General features: G+C 45.4%; 1 protein-coding gene across 1 annotated transcript in view; it reads left to right on the plus strand.

Moving 5' to 3' along the window:
- LOC126929776 (protein HIRA) overlaps positions 1–14,949 on the plus strand; it is a 100,445-nt gene that overhangs the window by 45,742 nt on the left and 39,754 nt on the right. The window contains 4 exon segments of the mRNA XM_050746435.1: positions 865–1,080; positions 2,878–2,963; positions 8,501–8,698; positions 10,765–10,926. Of these exon segments, the coding sequence (XP_050602392.1) occupies positions 865–1,080; positions 2,878–2,963; positions 8,501–8,698; positions 10,765–10,926 (662 nt within the window).

Consider the following 14,949-nt stretch of genomic DNA (forward strand, 5'->3'; position numbering starts at 1 on the left):
GAGAGAAGGGCAGGAGCCAAGATGGCAAGAGAAGGAGGTTCCTGGCCACATCCAAGCCCTGCAGGAGCGAGTCCCGAGGCACCTCTCTTGGAATGCTGCCTCTTAACCCATACTCTGGTGTAAAGCAGATGTCCTGTTAACCACAGTCCCTGTTCTTGGGCAGAATCCCACGTTGGACATTTGCACATCCCATGGAAGTCTGTTCCTCATGCACTTTCATGTACAGCCGTTACTACAGTGTGCTGGGGACACCATCTCTGCTCTCATGAGGCTTCTGTCTAGCTTGTTAGGGGACAAGACTACGAGGGCCTAGGAGGAAGGGAGTATGATGACATACTAGGAGGGGTGGGAGTAAAGGAGGCTCCCCATCTCTGCTGTGCCAGGCCTTCCCATACTCTTAGAGACACTGTAAGCAGGCCAATGGGGACTTCCAACCACAGGGCTGATGGCTGCAAATGAGCTGTGAAAGTAGACTCTTGTTCTAGGATCTGATTCCCAAATGCATTTGGGTCCTTAAGAGCCTTAAGTTAGCACCTTGAGTATCTTCCTTTCCATTGAAGCACTGTGGATTGTTATTTGTTCTGCACCAGACTGTGGGGCAGTGTTGTCTTGTTGGCTGTCTCATTTACTGTCATCCCAGCTACGGATACAAGGGAGGCCATAAACATCGAGGGAGAGCATGAGACATCAACAGAGCTGTCGAATGAGGGACAGGCAGAATAGGGTGGGAGGCGATGGGGAGTTGGCCTTGGGTCCCTTCTCTGCTCAGAGCCAGGAGAGCCCTGCTGTGGTTTGCCTGCTGGTGGGCAGCACTGGCCACACTGATGCTCACTCTGGCATGTTTTGCCTCTCTTGCTTCCCCAGAGCCGCATTCACCAGTCCACCTATGGCAAGAGCCTGGCCATCATGACCGAGGCCCAGCTCTCCACAGCCGTCATTGAGAACCCTGAGATGCTCAAGTACCAACGGAGGCAGCAGCAGCAGCAGCTGGACCAGAAGAGTGCCGCGACCAGGGAGATGGGCTCAGCCACCTCAGTCGCAGGTGTCGTCAATGGGGAGAGTCTTGAAGATATCAGGAAGGTGAGAGCCCTGCCTGATGGCACTAAAGACATGGACATATGCCCAGGGACAGGGTGAAGGGCAGACACCAGTGGTGGGAAGGAAGGGATTTGTTTAGTTTGGCACGGGATCCATGGGTTAGCCAGCCTCGGGCCTGTTGGCCCCTTGCCAACTGCTGCATGGGCCCTGGATCCCCTTTATCAAAGACCTTATCCCCAGGAGCCCAGAGGAGGTCATCTCTTGTAAGAACTTATGAACTTTATCCTGCTGGCCTTTCTAGGAAATCCTAGATGCTAACAACAGTGGATTTCGGTCCCTGCCCTTAGGAGACTTCTGTGGGTTCCCCTTCTTCATCTGGAAGCCATGTTTGATGAGAAGGGGTTGGAAATGGGGCAGGAAAAGGGTAGGGAATGTTATTGCTTGGGGAGTTAAATCCATCTCCAGGAGCCTATGTAGGCTGACAAACCTCCTCCAGGCAATTCAGATATAAAAAATGAGAGAAAACCCCTAGTTACGAGCTTTCTGTGGAAGGAAGGATTCTATTTTGAAAGTCAGTTTGAAAATCCCTACCTCAGGCCAGGCATGGCAGCTCACGCCTGTAATCCCAGCACTTTGGGAGGCTGAGGCGGACAGATCGCTTGAGGTCAGGAGTTCCAGACCAGCCTGGCCAACATGATGAAACCCTGTCTGTACTTAAAAGAAAAAAAAACAAAAATTAGCCAGGTGTGGTGGTGAATGCCTGTAATCCCAGCTACATGGGAGGCTGAACAGGAGACTTGCTTAAACCCAGGAGGTGGAGTTTGCAGTATGCCGAGACTGCACCACTGCACTCCAGCCTGGGCAACTGAGTGAGATTCTGTCTCAAAAAAAAAAAAAAAAAAAGGAAAGAAAATCCCTAGCTCAGTGACAGACGTGTGGTTCATGGGTGCAGGGCTCAGTCCTTTAGCCCTTTCCATGGCTGTTGTGTGGGGCGGCTAGTGTGGCATGCACCCACTGCTTGTTCTTTGCTTAGGTGTCTTGTTTAGTTGTACCAGAAGGGCTTAGAAGGAGAATTTAGAATACATTTCCTTAGAAGCCTTATTATTTTTAAACCTACCATGTTGAGGTATAATTGACATATAAAAAGTTATACATACTTAATGTGTACAAATTAATGATAAGCCAGACACAGAATGACAAATACTGCATGATACCTCTTTTTTTTTGTTTTGAGATGGAGTGTCGCTGTCACCAGGCTGGAGTGCAGTGGTGCAATCTTGGCTCACTGCAACCTCCAGCTCCCTGGTTCAAGCGATTCTCCTGCCTCAGCCTCCCAAGTAGCTGGGATTACAGGCACACACCACCACGCCCAGCTAATTTTTGTATTTTTAGTAGAGATGGGGTTTCACCATGTTGGCCAGGATGGTCTGATCTCCTGACCTCGTGATCCGCCCACCTTGGCCTCCACAAAGTGCTGGGATTACAGGCATGAGCCACCGCGCCTGGCCTGCATGATACCTCTTATATGAGGAATCTAAAATAGTCAAACTCACAGAGGCAAAGAATAGAATGGTGAATACTGGGGTCAGAGGAAAATGAGAGTTATTAGCCAAAGGGTATAAGGTTTAAGTTATAGAAGATGAATAAGTCCTAGAGATCTCCCCTACAGCAGAGTGCCTACAGTTCACAATATGATATTGCATACTTAAAACTTTGCTAAGCGGGTAGATCTTATGCTCAGTGTTCTTATCACCAGGAAAAAAATAGACTTTATTTTTTAATATTTGGAAATAGTTGGCAGAAACTTTTGCATTCATTTATGTAACTCCGCTTTGCTAGAATCTTCTGAAGAAACAAGTTGAGACTCGGACGGCAGATGGTCGGAGAAGAATCACGCCTCTCTGCATAGCACAGCTGGACACTGGGTACTGGTTCATTCCCCTTTCATGATCTTATCTGGTGAGATCTTCCTGTCTTCTTTCAGCGGTTAACACTTTCACGGTGAGGATCTTCATAGGCCCTTCACAACCTGACTGGTAGAACGTGGAAGCAAGGAAGTTGAGCTCAGCTTCCCAGAGTCTCAAAGCCCATACTCCTCCTGGAGCCCTTGTGCGCACCTGAATCATGTGGTGGGTGGTAGTGCTAAGGCAGCCAGCACATCTGCTGCACTTCACTGTTGCCAGGGCACCAGAGGACGCACAAGGAAGGCAGTCAGTCAGGTTGATTTTTTTTTTCTTTTTTTTCTTTCATAAAGTTATTTTTATGATTATGAAAGGTATATTTACACATGGTTAAATTTAGAAAATAGTAAAAGCCCAAAGAAGATAAAAACATTATCCATAATCAGATACAGTCACTGTTAACATTTTGATATCTGTATTTCCAGTCTTTTTTACCCCACTTGTTACTGTTTCTTGCCCATTCATCCATTTTAATAACTAGTCCTCTGAGGCGTTTACTGTCTGATTATCCAGGTTCCCGTCCTAGGATTTGCTTAGCCAGTTCACTGTGGACTTGTATTGTGTCCAGTTTCTCATGATTATAAATGAGTCTTTGAGCTCACCTGTGATTCTCTCAGGATAACTTCTAGAAGTGGAATTACTGGGCAGAGGGTAGGGCTCTGAAACACATTTTCCTGTTGGGGACAGAGATGGGGAAGAGACTTATTCACCACTTGCTGTTGTCCCAGTGTATATAGTGAGGATTGTTTTTGAATTGATTATTCTTCCCAAAATGATGTGTGTTGATTCAAAAAAAAAAGAAAGAAAAATGATAAGGCCCTATGTAAAAGAAATAGACCCCCACTGTCAAGGCAGTTCACTCTGGGTTTATTCTCATTCCACCTATCTGCTCAGGGCATTTGTAAGCCCTTCATAGAGACCACACACTTTAGGCCTCTGCGTTTTGCAGTTGTCCATCCACAAGCTATTCCACATCTTCCTTGGTGTCTGAAGAAACCTTCTCTTGTACAGTGTACAGATCCAGTCTCCTCATGTTAGATGTGCAGGCTCTGAGGTCCCCGTGAGTAGAGCCAGAACCAGGTCTGCTGACTCCCCACAGAGCACTCATTTTCTTTTGACTAAGTCTTTTTCCTATTGTGACCCTATAGGTGATAATGCCCCTACCTACCTTTTACTAGGACCAAGTGAGACCCAATGTGTGGTTGAGCTCTGAGCACACTGGGCCTGTGGGATGGGGAGGTGGTGGTGTTGATGGTGGCACTTTGTTCTGTGGATCCTTCCAGGCCTTACCTGGTGAGAAGGGGTAGGTCTGGTCTGGGGCCAACTTTCGACATAGGGTGCATATTTCTGGCACCAGGACCTGATTCCTTTGGTATTAAAAGCTTTTTGCCCTCCCGATTCCCACGTTCTAATAAACAAGTAGCAACAGAATAGGTCCTTATTAGCTTAGCTAATCAAGAAAAAAGAAAAAGCATAAATATGCAAAGTAGGTATAAGTAAGAAATAATAGCAGACAAATCAAAAAGATGAGAGACTTCTTTGCTGAACTCTGTGCAAATAAATTTGCACAGAAAATGGATAGTTTTTGAAGAAAATAAAATTACTAAAAGTGAAAAATTATTGTGGAAGAAATAGAGGACAAAGTTAACCCCACCAAAGCCACCAGACTAAGATGGCTTCACAGGGAAACTTTAGGAACTTTTCAGGAACAGGTAACTCAGGTAACCGTTAACACCATTTTAAATATTCTAGTGCATGGAGAAGAAATGTGCAAATTTTTATTTTGAAATGAACATAATATTTATATCAAAATCTTACAAGGATAAAACATAATAAATTCAAGATCACTCTCATTTCTGAACGTCAATGCAAAATCTAAGTGAAATAGTAACAAACAGAACCTTACTGCTTGTTAAAGGCTAATATACCATGACCAAGTGAGGTTTGTTTTAGGAAAGTAAGGAGGTTCAAATTTTAGGTAACTATTTAGTTCTACATATCAGTAGATCAAAAGAAAAAAAATTATATGATCTCTTTCATTGATGCTTAAGAGGCATTTTGGTAAAATTCAACGTAATTTTTAAAACTCAGTTAAATGGGAGTAGGTGGATGCTTCCTTAACTCGATAAATTATCTTATTTCAAATTAAGTTCAAAAACTGAACAAATGCCTACTCTTGCAACTACAATTTAACATTGTTCTATAGGTCCTAGCCCATGTAGTTAGTCAAAGGAAAGAACAAATTGGAAAGGATAATTATTTAAGGATGATACGGTTTATAACAGAATCAACTGGAAAAGCTGCCATAGGCAATGAAAGAAGATAGTCAGGTGGCTGAATACAATCAACATGAAGTCAGGTAGCACCAGCTATCCTCAGAGCGCATAAAGAAATAAGTCACATTCACAAATAAAATAACTAGGATGCAACCAGAGATGTAGACCTTAATGAAGAAAAAATTTAAAACCCTACGGAGAGGCTTCAAAGAAAACTTAAAGAAATAACTAGAAATTCATACCATTGATTAGCTAGGATGGCATCATAAAGATGTCAGCTCTCCTGTAGCCTATAAATTTAACCAGTACAAATAACCATAGGAATTTTTGGAATCAGACAAGGTAACTATAAAGTTATGCGGAAAACTCGGCTGGGCACAGTGGCTGACACCTATAATCCCAGCACTTTGGGAGGCCAAGGCAGGCAGATACCTGAGGTCAGGAGTTTGAGACCAGCCTGGCCAACATGGTGAAACCCCGTCTCTACTAAAAATATAAAAATAAGCTGGGAGTGGTGGCGCGCCTGCAGTCCCAGCTACTCAGAGGCTGAGGCAGGAGAATTGCTTGAACCTGGGAGGTTGCAGTGAGCCAAGATCGTGCCACTACACTCCAGCCTGGGTGACAGAGTAAGACTTTGTATCAAATAAATAAATAAATAAAATAAAGTTATGTGGAAAAATAAATAGAAATGGCTGAAATATTTCTGAAAAAGAAGATTAATCAGGGAAGACTAGCCCCACCAGAAATTAAAACTTAAAGGCTGTCATACTCAAAACAGTGAGATACTGACACATGAATACATAGAGCAGTGGAATATGATAGAATATCAGAAAATAGGCCCGAGTATTTATGGGAATTTTAAAGGTACCTTTTCACATCAGTGATAAAACATTAGCTAATTCAGTAAATGGAAGACAGGACTACATGCCCCTGCCCCACTGCTAGAAACAATGTTGGGTCCCAACCTCACAATTTATTACATACATTCTAAACAGCTTAGAGTTCGTTTAACTTTTTGTTGTTTAAAATATTTTTGTTTAAACTTTTAGAAGATTCCCTGGAAGAGTATTTTTTATAATATCAGAGGTCAAAAAATTATTTTCTGTAAGTGACAATTTAGAGTACACAAAAATTTAAAAATTTTAGTGCATTTAAAAGATAGACTGGCTGGGCGTGGTGGCTCACACCTATAATCCTAGCACTTTGGGAGGCCGAGGCAGGCAGATACGAGGTCGAGAGATGGAGACCATCCTGGCCAACATGGTGAAACCCCGTCTCTACTAAAAAATACAAAAACTAGCTGGGCGTGGTGGTGCACCCCTGTAGTCCCAGCTACTTGGGAGGCTGAGGCAGGAGAGTCGCTTGAACCTGGGAGGCAGAGGTTGCAGTGAGCCGAGATTGCGCCACTGCACTCCAGCCTGGTGACAGAGCAAGACTCCATCTCAAAAAATAAAAAATAAAAGTAAAAAGGCCATAAATAGTTGAAGCACAATATCCCAGGGAAAATATTTCCTACCATATAAGGAATGTTTTTTAATATGGAAATAGTTTTTACAAATCAGTAATAAAGACCAATAACAAAACAGTAGACAAAGCATATGAACATGCAGTTCACAAAAAGAAGGAAGTCAAGTATTTCTGTCTTTTTTTTTTTTTTTAATTGAGGTGAAGTCTCACTCTTGCCCAGGCTAGAGTCCAGTGGTGTGATCTCAACTCACTGCAGCCTCTGCCTCCCAGATTCAAGAGATTCTCCTGCCTCAGCCTCCCAAGTATCTGGGATTACAGGTGCCCACCACCATGCCCGGCTAATTTTTGTATTTTTAGTGGAGACAGGGGTTTCACCATGTTGGCCAGGCTGGTCTCGAACTCTTGACCTCAAGTGATCCACCTGCCTCGGCCTGCCAAAGCGCTGGGATCACAGGCATGAGCCACTGCGTCTGGCCGGAAATCAAGTATTTCTATTTTGAAAAAATGTCGGCTGGGCATGGTGGCTCATTCTTGTAATCCCAGCACTTTGGGAGGCCAAGACAGACGGATCACAAGGTCAGGAGATTGAGACCATTCTGCCTAACACGGTGAACCCCCGTCTCTACTAAAAATACAAAAAATTAGCCGGGCATAGTGGCGGGCTACTTGGGAGGCTGAGGCAGGAGAATGGCATGAACCCTTGAGGCGGAACGTGCAGTGAGCCGAGATCGCACCACTGCATTCCAGCCTGGGTGACGAGTGAGACTCCATCTCAAAAAAAAAAGAAAAAGAAAAAATGTCAACATCACTCATATGAAAATTAAAGTAAGATACCATTTTTCTTCTGTCAGATTGTTAAGTGTCAAGAAATTTGATAAAAGTGTTACTAAGCACCTATGTGGAGAAATAGGTGCTCTCATACATGGCTTATAATTTAAACCTCTGAGGAGGGCACTTTAGAAATATTTATTCCAAATCATCAGTGAACATTTCATTTGCTGCTACAATTCCACTTCTAAGAATTTATCCCATGTATTATATGAATCTTAGGTGTAATGACAATTGTTAGAATTTCATAATTCTTTGAGCAGCTAATGTGTGTTCTAAGAGTGTCCTACACCAACTACTTTAGTCCTGACAGCAACCCCATGGGGAGAGTCCTGACACTTTGTATTTTGCAGACATGACTGGAGGCACAAGAGTAGTTGGAGCAAGTCACAAGCTTGCAAATAGCAGAGGAGTCAGACCTGGCTGTCCCAGAATCCTCAGTTTTGACACTGCAATACCTTGCGTCCTGGTGTAGCAGCATCTGTTATAGAAAAAGCTGGAGACAGTCTTGTGGTCCCTCAGTAGAGGCTGGGTTAGGTATATTATGGCACACCCACCTAGTGGCATGCCCCCTGGCCCTTCATGAAAGGGAGGCCCTTTCTGTATTGCTGCATTTCATTCCTCCTAAGATGTGTTTGCACAGTTTAACACCTCTGAGATTTGGGTGTGTTGTACAATCAATGGCATCTGACAATTAGTAGCATTGTTTTCTTTCTTAGTAGTACATATAGAACCTGTAAATCCTAGATTCAATTAAATATATAGTATATTAAGTGGCTTTAATTTTCTTTTTACTTTTCTGTAACTTTGCAGATTTTCTGTCATGAAAACCTACTGCCTTTGGACCTAGAAAAAAGTTATTTGAATGTATAAAGTACTGGATGTGGCACCTGACTTTCAAGGCTGACTTTTGTTCTTACTTGATGACAGGGACTTCTCCACGGCATTCTTTAACAGCATCCCCCTCTCGGGCTCCTTGGCGGGCACCATGCTCTCTTCTCACAGCAGTCCACAGCTACTGCCACTGGACTCCAGTACCCCTAACTCCTTCGGCGCCTCGAAGCCTTGCACAGAGCCTGTGGTGGCTGCCAGTGCCAGACCTGCAGGCGATTCTGTCAATAAAGACAGGTTAGTGGGTGCCAAGGCTTGTTCCTGTCGCTGGGGAAAGTTCAGGTTTGCACATGGTTTTGAGGACAGAGAATTTTATTCTGTTTGCACTTTGTGGCCCCTCCAGTGAAAAAAGAAAGAAAAAAATGCTTGATTTGAAATGGGGACTTCTCAGAGGGGAGGACTTGTTCAGTGAGTCTCTGATGCACAGGACCATGAGGATTTCACAGAGAGTGTATCAAGGCCGACCAAGGGTCAGGCTGCTAAGGGTGGGAGCTATCAGTGAAATGCTACATGCTGCAGAGTCAGCCCCACCTGGCAGCTCTACACTGGAGGTCCTTCACGTTTCTGGGGCCTCAGCCTCCACTTCAGTCTGCTGAGCACATCACAGAGCATCCATCCTAGGCAGGGTGCTCCTGTGGAAAGGCATAGACTCCCCTCGTACTCTCAGAATTATATTCACTCACAGAGCCTGTGTCTTCATCCATCTTTACTTGGAAACCAAATTAGAAATCAGAACCAGACAAGCACAAATGAAAGCCAGGAGTGAATGTTTGCTCAGCACCTGCTCTAGGTTACATACCCTGCTAGGCCTCAGGCATCGCAGGGGCTTAATTGGTGGGTCCTCATCCTCAGGGAGTGTGTAGGCTGGTAGGGGAGAGGCAGCCACAGGGTTGCAGGTGGCCCCTCAGGTCCCCTGGGTAGAAATGGCTAGCCATCCAAAGAGGGGCTGGTATCTCAGGGTCAGGGAGGTGCCTCAGAGGGTACCCTCCACAGGGCTCATACAGGCCTACCAGGGGAGGAGGCCTGGGTATTAGGGGCAGCAGCCCCCCAATCCCCTCAGGAAGGCCAAGAAGAGGGAGAAGGCCAAGGTGTCTGTGCTGGATCAGGTAGTCTGGGCTTTTCCCCAGAATGGAGACATAGAAGGCTTTGAGACCTCCATTTTAGGAGAGTGACTCTATTAGGTGGTGGTGCCCCAAATTGGCCACTCCCTGGCACATACAGCTGATACCATCAGAGCGATTCTCTATTGGTGGAATGGAGTCTTGTGTTACTGCAGCCCCCTGCTTCTGGGATACAGCTGATACCGTTAGAGCAATTCTCCATTGGTGGAATGGAGTGTTGTGTTACTGCAGGCTCCTACTTCTGTGTGCTAGCACCATGGCTGTGGAGGCATGCCCAAACATTAGGTCACTGTCCTGGGGGGATCCTGAGAGGGTAGGAAGAAAAGACTGAGCAGCAAGACCAGTGAGGAAGCAAAGCATGCCAGGAAGAAGGGGGCCTGCGAAGGATAGACCATGCCAGATCTGAGAACTGCTTCGGGGATGGCCCATTCTAGTGGCCACAGGTCATGGAGGAGAAAAATGGGGCTGTCCAGGCATGTGGTGTGGTGTCTGGGCAGGTGGGAGTGGAAGTTCGCCTGGGTGTGCTCAGGAGGAGGCACAGTGGCCATGGTCCCAAAGCATGTTATGTGGGCTTGGACATGAAGGATGGACCGGGCAGGCTTCTGCCTGGCCTCTCCTTTCTCTGTGGAATAGAAGACGAAAGCTGTGCGATGAGCACTTGGAGCATAATGCCAAGAATGTGACACTGTCACAGGGAGATATGGGAGGGGCCACCCAGGATGGAGGATGCCTGACTAAGGGTAAAGGCCAGGAGCAGACCATGGCTTCAGCACCCCAGGTGCAGGCTTATCTCATGAGACTCATTGTTGAAGTGGGAAAGGTGAGCGGTTGGAGTGGTTTGGGGTAGAGGTGCTGTATTTAAGTTTTGGAGATAGGGCAGTATGACTAGAGAAAAGGGCTGTAAGAACCATGTTCTAGGCCTCATGTTTCACGCAAAAGCTCTCAGAACAGTGCAAAGGGGGGAAATGTGTATGCATTTGCTCACAACCTTCTCGGTGTCCATAATTTTAACACATGAAAATTTTAAAGAAATGGGAGTAGTAGATTGTATCTTGAAATTTTTTGTGTTTATGGAAGTTTGATGTTTGTGCCTTTTTTAGTAGGCTCCAAATAATGCAAATACTAGACCTCCAGATCCTTTCAGGATTGTGCTTGACATGCCTCCCCTCTTCTTCACCCCAGTATGAATGCTACCTCTACTCCTGCTGCATTGTCACCTTCTGTGTTAACGACCCCGTCCAAGATTGAACCCATGAAAGCATTTGATTCCCGGTTCACAGAGCGGTCCAAAGCCACGCCAGGTGCTCCTGCCCTGACCAGCGTGACTCCAACAGCCGTGGAAAGGTAGGTGATAGCTGCAGGACCCTGAAGGACCAGGGAGGGGGCAGGCATGGGTCAGCAGCACAGTGGCAGTGTTTCCACCAAGCAACATGCCTTCCTGTTGGGGAAAAGACTCTAGCCGCTCAATACATGGGAGCAAGACTGCAGAGCCCTTAGTGAGCCACCAGGAGAAAGAGGTGGCTCCTTCAAGTGGGAGGGTGGCTGGAAGGAGCTGTGGGGAGGACACAGCAAAAGAACCACATGGGCAAAGGCACAAGGATTGGTCAGTGCAGAGGCTGGACTGAGAATAATGGTGTTTGGATGGAGCCCAGAGTTTGCCCAGAAGAGAGTGTGAGATTAGTTGGAGAGGTGAAGGCTCTGATATTGATACATCATGGAAGTGATGGCCTTCCACTCAGAAACTGACCAGAGGTAGACAGCTACAATAAAAATGATGTAGGTAAGGTCTTTATCAGATTGGCTTCTGAGCTTTTGTGGACACTATGCTGCTTGTCCATTCTCTGGGTCTCCCCTCAAACACAGCTGTGACATCATGCAGGCTGTAGTTCTTTATTTCTTGGAGTTTTGCGGTAGTGCATCCTCCTGAGGTGGCCAGAGCTAATGTCTGCAGCCTCTGCCATTGGCCCTGAAGTTCTCTGCCTCTTGAGAGGGCCCCTTCCTCCAAGCCTGACTCGACAAAGAGCTAAGTTCACATCCCAATGAGTCAGAGCCTAGGAGAGGAGAGGCAGCTGTGGGCTGGGCTTTGGTGGCTTAAGAGCTGTCCCTTAAGAGTTGCACCCCACTGCGAGGTTTATAGGGCTCAGCAGCCCTGGGCAGACACAACCTAGCCTGTGCCACCATCAGCCAAGTACAAGGACACTAGTCAGAAACTTGTAGTAGCCACACAGCCAGCAGGTGCCCAATAAAAGGAGCATTTGCATGTGACCTGTCCTTGCAGTAGATGGTGATTTGGAGCTAAAGCCACAGCATGCTATCTCTGGGGCTTTGCTTATGAAAAGTTCTGTCCAAAACTGCATGTCTGGACAGGATTTATTCTCCTTGGAAAACAGTTCCTGGAAGCTAGCATGGGAGGACCCTTTCTGCAAGTTTGATGCTATATCTGTAAACTTGGTGTGGAATCTTCTGGTCTACTCTGTAATCTCATCATGCTTGTTTCATAATTAACTCAGTGCAGGCCACATGCGGTAGCTCATGCCTGTAAACCCAATGCTTTGGGAGGCCAAGACAGGAGGATCGCTTGAGGCCAGGAGTTTCAGACCAGCCTGGGCAACATAGTGAGACCCCCATCTCTACCAGAAAAATTATCCAGGTGTCATGGCACATGCCTATAGTCCTAGCTACTCTGTTCACTGCAACCTCTGCCTCCCAGGTTCAATTGATTCCCCTGCCTCAGCCTCCCAAGTAGCTGGGATTACAGGCGCCCGCCACCACACCCGGCTAATTTTTGGTATTTTTAGTAGAGACGGGGTTTCACCATGTTGGCCACGCTGGTCTTGAACTCGACCTCAGGTGATCCACCCGCCCAGCCTCCCAAAGTGCTGGGATTACAGGCGTGAGCCACCGCGCCTGGCCTCCCTGTTTCTAAATACTTTGAAATGCTGGATTAAATGCAACCCTTGTCCCTAAAATGAATGACTGGTTCACAAGAAAGGGCAGTCCCCAGAGCCTAAAATCTAAGAGTGAACAAAAAAGAGCAGCGGGCAGAACTGCACCAATGGCTAGGGGTCTTGACTGAGGACCTTGAGTTTTAATGACCACATCGACTTGAGACAAAGCCTGGGGTCTAAGCCATGTAGGAGCTGGAATTAAGTCACCAGCATAAAGTCAAGCTGCTTGAAAAAGGACTGAGGCAGACACTGGGAAAACCCAACTGGCAGCACAAGAACTAGCAGAGAAGTTGGAATGTCGCAGCCTGTTTTTGGGTTGGGAGAACCCTTGAGACTGTGTAACCACAGGCCTGCTGTCTTGTGGATTCAGGGCCAGTTTAACACTACCTGTGTTGTCTAGAAATCACCAAGCCGAGAAATGAACACAAAGGAGATCCTGGTCTAACTGACATCCAGAGGCCCTTGGCAGAAATGCATATCCACCCTGCAGTGACATTCCCTGGGCCAGGGTGTACAGCGTTACCACTGATAAAGCACTGCTTAGATGATCATAAAATCCAAAGTCACAAGAAGAAACAGCGTGTCATGCGCAAATGTCAGGAGACATACTTACTGGGAGACTTAGGTTTCTATAAACCTGTGATCATAGAATTGTCAGATGGTACTATAAAATATGCTTAAGTCTTGAAAGACATGAAAACTAAAACAAAACGTGAGGAAAGATTAATACTCTATTCTATAAACAAAAATTAACTCAAAAGGGAACAAAGAACTAAATGTGAGAGCAAAAACTATAAAAATCTTAGAAGAAATAGATAGAAATCTTTGTGACCTTGGATTAGGCAGCTGTTTCTTAAATATGACACCTAATGCACAAACGACTAAAGGAAAGAACCGATAAATTGGACTTCATCAAAATTTAAAACTTTTGGCTGGACACAATGGCTCATGCTTATAATCCTAGCAATTTCAGAGCCCAGGACAGAAGGCCGAGTAATTCAAGACCAGCCTGGGCAACACGGCAAGACCTCATCTATACAAAACCATTTTAAAAATTAAAAGCTTGGCCAGGCATGGTGGCTCACGCCTGTAATCCTAGCACTTTGGGAGACCAAGGTGTGTGGATCACCTGAGGTCAGGAGTTCAAGACCAGTCTGGCCAACATGGTGAAACCCCATCTCTACCAAAAATACAAAAATTAGCCAGGCATGGTGGCGGGGGCCTGTAATCCCAGCTACTCAGTAGGTCGAGACAAGAGAATTGCTTAAACTCAGGGGACAAAGGTTGCAGTGAGCAGAGATCACGCCACTTCACTCCAGCCTGGGCAAAAGAGCAAAACTCCCATCTCTCAAAAAAAAAAAAAAAAAAAAAAAGCAAAGCTTTTGTGCTTCCAAAGGCACTATTAGAATGGAAAGACAACCTACAGAATGGGAGAAAATATTTGCAAATCACATCTAATTAAAGTTCAGAATTTAAATTATATAAAGAACTTTTACAGTTCAACAATAAAAAGACTAATAACACAGTTTTAAAATGAGCAGAAGATCTGAATATAAACTTCTGCAGAGAATATATACAAAGCACAGGCACATAAAAAGACAATCAACATCATTAGCCATCAGGGAAATACAAAGCAAAACTCCAGTGAAATACTTCATACCCATTTGGAGGTCTGTAATTAAAAGATCAGATGGTCAGATAATAAGAAGTGTTGGTCCTATAAACCTGTGATCATAGAATTGTCAGATGGCGCTATAAAATATGCTTAAGTCTTGAAGGACATGAAAGCTAAAACAAAATGTGAGGAAAGATTAATATTCTAGGGCCGGGCGCGGTGGCTCAAGCCTGTAATCCCAGCACTTTGGGAGGCCGAGACGGGCGGATCACGAGGTCAGGAGATCGAGACCATCCTGGCTAACACAGTGAAACCCCGTCTCTACTAAAAAATACAAAAAAAAAACTCGCCGGGTGAGGTGGCGGGCGCCTGTAGTCCCAGCTACTCGGGAGGCTGAGGCAGGAGAATGGCTGAACCCGGGAGGCGGAGCTTGCAGTGAGCTGAGATCCGGCCACTGCACTCCAGCCTGGGCGACAGAGCGAGACTCCGTCTCAAAAAAAAAAAGATTAATATTCTATTCTGTAAACAAAAATTAACTCAAAAGGGAACCCTCATATACATGCTGGTAGGAATGTAAAGTCTTTTAGCACCTTTGGAAAACAGTCTGGAAGTTCCTTAAATGGTGAAATACAGAGTTATCATCCGACCTAGCAGTTCCCACACCTAGATACATACCTAAGAGAATTGAAAACATATATCCATGCAATAACTCATAGATGAATGTTCACATCCGTACATAATAACCAAAAAGGGGAAACATCCCAAAGGTCCATCAGCTGATGAATAGATAAACAAAATATGGTC

This window comes from Macaca thibetana, chromosome 10, assembly GCF_024542745.1.
Source record: "Macaca thibetana thibetana isolate TM-01 chromosome 10, ASM2454274v1, whole genome shotgun sequence".
Lineage (NCBI taxonomy): Eukaryota > Metazoa > Chordata > Mammalia > Primates > Cercopithecidae > Macaca > Macaca thibetana.